General features: G+C 54.6%; 1 protein-coding gene across 1 annotated transcript; it reads right to left on the bottom strand.

Annotated features, from left to right (window-relative positions):
* Positions 1-805: 805 nt before the first annotated feature.
* On the bottom strand, positions 806-4,907 carry FAM187B (family with sequence similarity 187 member B). The gene is made up of 2 exons (XM_003816150.5): positions 4,127-4,907; positions 806-1,380 (listed from the first exon to the last, which is right to left on the bottom strand). The coding sequence occupies exons 1-2, from the start codon at positions 4,846-4,848 to the stop codon at positions 993-995; spliced, it is 1,110 nt and encodes a 369-aa protein (XP_003816198.1). The 5' UTR covers positions 4,849-4,907; the 3' UTR covers positions 806-992.
* Positions 4,908-5,149: the final 242 nt, after the last annotated feature.

Consider the following 5,149-nt stretch of genomic DNA (forward strand, 5'->3'; position numbering starts at 1 on the left):
GCCTCTTGGGTGATCGTGGGGACATAGCACTTACGAAGGGTTTGAGTTTTGACCTCACCAGGAAGTCCCCAAATGTTTGCTATGATTATCATTATTATTGTCTACCTCTGGTTCCCAGGGAGGCCTCTTTAGTTCTCAGGGAACGCCCCCTCATTCTGCAGGAATCTTTGAGCATCTGGGCACCACATGAAGCCTTAAGTGTTTTGGCAACAGTGTCTGGTACACGAAGGATGAGCCCTGCCCTATCCTAGGGGCAGAGGTTCTGTTCTGGGAGAGTTTCATCTCTGTCCAGTCAAGGCTTCACTGCACTATTAGGGCAATGAATTTTAATGGCATGAATTATTTTTCACTCTTGCACTCTGCTGAACAGTGTGTGATTTCTGGGAACAGTCAGGCCTGGTGATTCCTGCAGGTCAGCTGAGCCAGGCCTGGCACCTTGTACCAGCAAAAGGGCCTGTCTCCCCTTCCAAGGGCCTGAGGGGCCTCACTCCACCGCAAGAGCCTGGAAAAGTGGCGCGTATCTGGCAGTGCCTCTGACTTGGGGAGTGGTGGCTGGGCCTGAAGGCCTGGGCACAGTGGGGAGGGTGGGCAAGGGATGGGCAGGAAAAGACAGCAGGGCCCAGGGCAGATCTGGGGAGCCTAGAGGTGTCCTGCTCATATCCCCCATCTTGTAGTTGGGGGAATAGGGTGAGTGAGGAGGCTATGAGTTACCACCTTTAGGGAGACACCCCAAGAATGGCCTGGTTCCATCTCTCCCTCCTTCTGAAGAACACAGGGCTTGGGCCAGGCAACCTGGTTTGAACTAGAATCCCCAGCCTCAGTTTCCTCATCTGTTCTATGGAAATTACTAATGAGTTAACAGAGCAGCACCTGACCCAGGGAAGAGCTCGGTCACCCTGGGCTATGGGGCACGGGGGCGGAAGTGACAGAAGGGGCGGCTGTGGCTAAGAGAGAACCGGAGGCCGGGTCCGCTTGTGCACCGGGGGCTCACTTTATTTCACCACCAGCACCTGTGTGCTTCTCCTGCCCGGGGAAGGGTGGATGAACTTGAGCAGCGCCCCCAGCAGGGCCAGGACGGTGACCACGAGCAGCACCAGCTTCAGCCCCTTGAGCACGGAGTCCGCCCTGCCCCGCAGGGCCTTCCTTGCCTCCCGCCACTGGGCATCGTTCTCTCTCCACTGAGCCTCCAGCGTCTCCAGACTGGCGGCGGGTTTGAACTGGGCCACGAGCTCCTGCTGCACGAAGCACTTGTAGACGGCCGGCTGGAAAACCTGCAGCTGCCTGCCGCCGGTGGAGGGGTCCAGAAAGGTGGTGAAGTCCTGGCCGGAGAGCTGGCTCTCCCACGTCAGGGGGGTGTCGTTGGCACGCCAGTTGACGGGCCTGCGAGGAGGACAAGGTCAGGTGCAGGGCCAGGGAGAAAGGAGGGACCGACATCTCCCTGAGGAACAGAAAATAAAGCACCGCCCAGTCCCCCTCCTCGCCACCCCCCACGGAGCACTGTGCAGCCGTCAACAGTGGGGTGGAGGAGGCACAGCTGGGGGCTCCCAGGGCTCCACCCGTTACTGGCCCCACCCCTTACTGGCTCCCCCCTTCCTGGCTCCACCCCTTACTGGCCCCACCCCTTACTGGCTGGGTGACCTGGGCAAATGCCTCCAGCTCTTCGAACTTCCATTTCTTCATGTAAAAATAAGAGTCTAGACCAGGCTTGGTGACTCACACCTGTAATCCCAACACTTTCAGAGGCAAAGGCAAGGAGGATGGCTTGAGCCCAGGAGTTCAGGACCAGCCTGGACAACAAAGCAAGAACCCATGTCTGCAAAAATTTAAAAAATTAGCTGGACGTGGTGACATGTGCCTGTGGTCCTAGCTGCTCAGGAGGCTGAGGTGGGAGGATTACTTGAGCCCAGGAGGTTGAGGCTGCAGTGAGCCAGTCACAGCACTGCACTCCAGCCTGGGTGACAGAGCAAGACCCTGTCCCAAAAAAGAAAACAACAAACCAAAAAAAATGGAGAGTAATGATTGTACCTCATAAGGTTATTTGGAGGAGTTAGCAAGGGCACTCCTGAAATGATTTGTCCACCTGCCTTTGCCTGTCTGGTCTCATCTCCTTCACTCTCCCCTTTACTCACTCTGCCCAGCCACGCTGCTCTCCTAGATGTTCCTCTGACATGCTGGGTGCAGCCTTGGCCCTGGATGTTCCCTCTGTCCCCAGGGCTTCCTTGCCTCCTTTCAGTCTGGGCTGAAATGGCAGCTTCTCAGAGGAGCCTTCCCTGACCCCACCACTTGACACTTTTAACCTCCCCTATTCCCAGCATCCCTTCCTGCTCCGTCACCATCCAAAATACTATAGGTCGGGCACAGTGGCTCAGGTTTGTAATCCCAGCACTTTGGGAGGCCGATGTGGGAGGATCACTTGAGCCCAGGAGTTTGGGCTCAGCCTGGGCAACAAAGTGAGACCTCATCTCTACAAAACTTAAAAACTTAGCCGAGTGTGGTAGTGCATGTCTGTAGTCCCAGCTACTGTGGAGGCTGAGATGGGAGAATCACCTGAGCCCGGGGAATTAAGGCTGCAGTGAGCTGTGATTGTGCCACTGTACTCCAGCCAGGGTGACAGAGCAAGACCCTGTCTCTAATAATAATAACAACAATAATAATAAAACTATATATTTATGCGCCACAAAGGCAAGAATCTCTGTTGGTTGTGTTCTTCACTGTTTCCCAGGTCCCTAGAATGGAGCTTGGCATATAAATATGCAGTGAACACGTGTTTAGTGGAGAACTGAATCAGGCACCGACACACCCAGCGTGGTGGAAGAACAGAGAGGATACTCCACAGACAATATCATAAAAGCTTGCATTCCCAGCTAGGTACATTGTGGAACTTCTTATTGAATGCTATGGCAGGCACTCTACAGTCTTTAGTCCCCTTAACACATCACAATGACCCCGTGTGGCCGGGGGCTGGCAAGACCTCTGCACTGAGTTAGACAGTGGCCCCCGCAAAATGCATGTCCTTCCCAGAACCTCAGAATGTAACCTTATTTGGAAATTGGATCATTGCAGATATAATCAGTTGAGATGAGAGCATATTGGAATAAGGTGGGCCCTCAATCCCATCTGACCGGTGTCCTTTTAAGAAAAGGAAAAGAGAGACAGGGACACAGACACCCAGGAAGAATGCCAAGTGATGATGGAGGCGGGCATTGGAGAGAAGCAGCCACAAGCCAGAGAAGACCGGGATCTCTGACTGCATCCAGAAGCTAGAAAAAGGAAGGATTCTGCCCAGCTCACTCAGAGGGACTGAGAGGGAGCGTGGTTCTACTGACACCTTGACTTCAGACTTACGGCCTCCAGAAGGGTGAGACAATGGATTTCTGGGGTTTTTTTGTTTTTTCGTTTTTTGAGTCAGAGTTGTCTCGTGATGTTGCCCAGGCTGGAGTGCAGTGGTGTGATCTCGGCTCACTGCAACCTCCGCATCCCGGGTTCAAGTGATTCTCCTGCGTCAGCCTCCTGAGTAGCTGGGATTACAGGCACGTGCCACCATACCTGGCTAATTTTTGTATTTCTAGTAGAGACGGGGTTTCACCATGTTGGCCAGGCTGGTCTCGAACTCCTGACCTCAGGTGATCCACCCACCTCGGCCTCCCAAAGTGCTGGGATTACAGGCATGAGCCACCGCGCCCAGCCTGCATTTCTTATTAAGGGGCAGGTGGACTGGGGGAGAGGAGGGGAATGGGGTATTTTCCAGAGGCTCCTGGCAGGAAGTAAGAAGATGAGTGTGAGTTCTGGGAGGCAGGCCTTGATGGGAAGCCCCGGGGGCACCAGCCTCCCCTCCAGGGTCTCACTGACCTTTCCAGATGAAGCAGGGGCCTGTTGGAGCCCCTAAGCTTCCTGGGCTTCCCCCGTCACAGCCCCATCTGTCTGCCTGGGCTTCTCCCATCCCGGCTCGCACCACCCTGGGCTGTGTCCCCCTCGGACTGTTTAAGAGCAGGGCCTGGCACTGTCCTGATGACCACTACGTGGCTGAACTGCAAAGAACGCCCACTCATCCCTCTGCACATATTACCAGGAAGGATCCCCTGACCGGAAGAATCTGGGTAGGGGCCAGAGGCAGGGATTCCATCACCTGTACATGGATCCTAAGGGACAGTCGAGCCACACAAATTCTGTCTTCTCATCGAGCCTGAAGTTGTCAAAAATGACGTAATCCACCCTTAACTGTGTGTTATTGGTGCACTGGACGTGGCAGGCTTCCACCTGCAGCTCAGGCCGCAAGCGGCTAGACCACACCAGCACCTCTCCCAGATAGAGCCAGCAGGGCATGGCTTCCTCCAGAGGCTCCTCAATGTAGCAGTACCCCAGGCGTTTACGCTCGCCCGGCTCCTCACAGCGGTTGCAGTCCTGCCAGGGCTCCCACCGGGTAAAAATGAGCTGTCTGCTGCCCAAATGCAGGGTCTCGTTCAGCAGGGGCCTCTGCCCCAGGTCCTTGTGTGTTATATGCAGGGTGGTGACATCCTGAAAGTCAATTTCATACTGCACCACTTGGCGGCCATTCTTGTTCCAGCAGTGGTAGAGGCCCATCTGGGAGGGCAATGGATCTTTTATAAGAAGGCTGCCCTCGGGCATTATTTCCATATTGGAAATATTGGTGAGGCTGGTGAGCCTGCCCTTCTTGCCTTGTGTGAATAAATAGTACCAGTGCGCCCCCGAGGAGTTGCAATACAGGAGAATATCATTGCCTGAGAGTAGGGCCTGTTGGCACTGCTTACCACTGGGGCAGCTGATGGAAAAGTAGAACCCCAGTGCCGGGGCAGCAAAGTGGAGCAGCAGCCACAGCATGGGTGGCATAGTGGACTGGGGCTGTGGCAGTGGGCTGGTGCCACCCCAAAAATTGTGAGGTCACCCATGAACTCTGGCCTCAGCCCTGGGCAGTGGGATGAATTGCAGCTACCACATGTGTGTGTGAGGTCACCATCCCCTTTTGTTTTGTGACAAGCTGACAACACTGTTTTTCTTTTTTTTTTTTTTAGACAAGGACTCGCTCTTTTACCCAGGCTGGAAGGCAGTGCTGCAATCACAGCTCACTACAGCCTCAAACTCCTGGAATCAAGTAATCCTCTCACCTCAGCCTCTTGAGTAGCTGGGACTT

The sequence above is a fragment of the Pan paniscus genome, chromosome 20, assembly GCF_029289425.2.
Source record: "Pan paniscus chromosome 20, NHGRI_mPanPan1-v2.0_pri, whole genome shotgun sequence".
Taxonomy (NCBI): domain Eukaryota; kingdom Metazoa; phylum Chordata; class Mammalia; order Primates; family Hominidae; genus Pan; species Pan paniscus.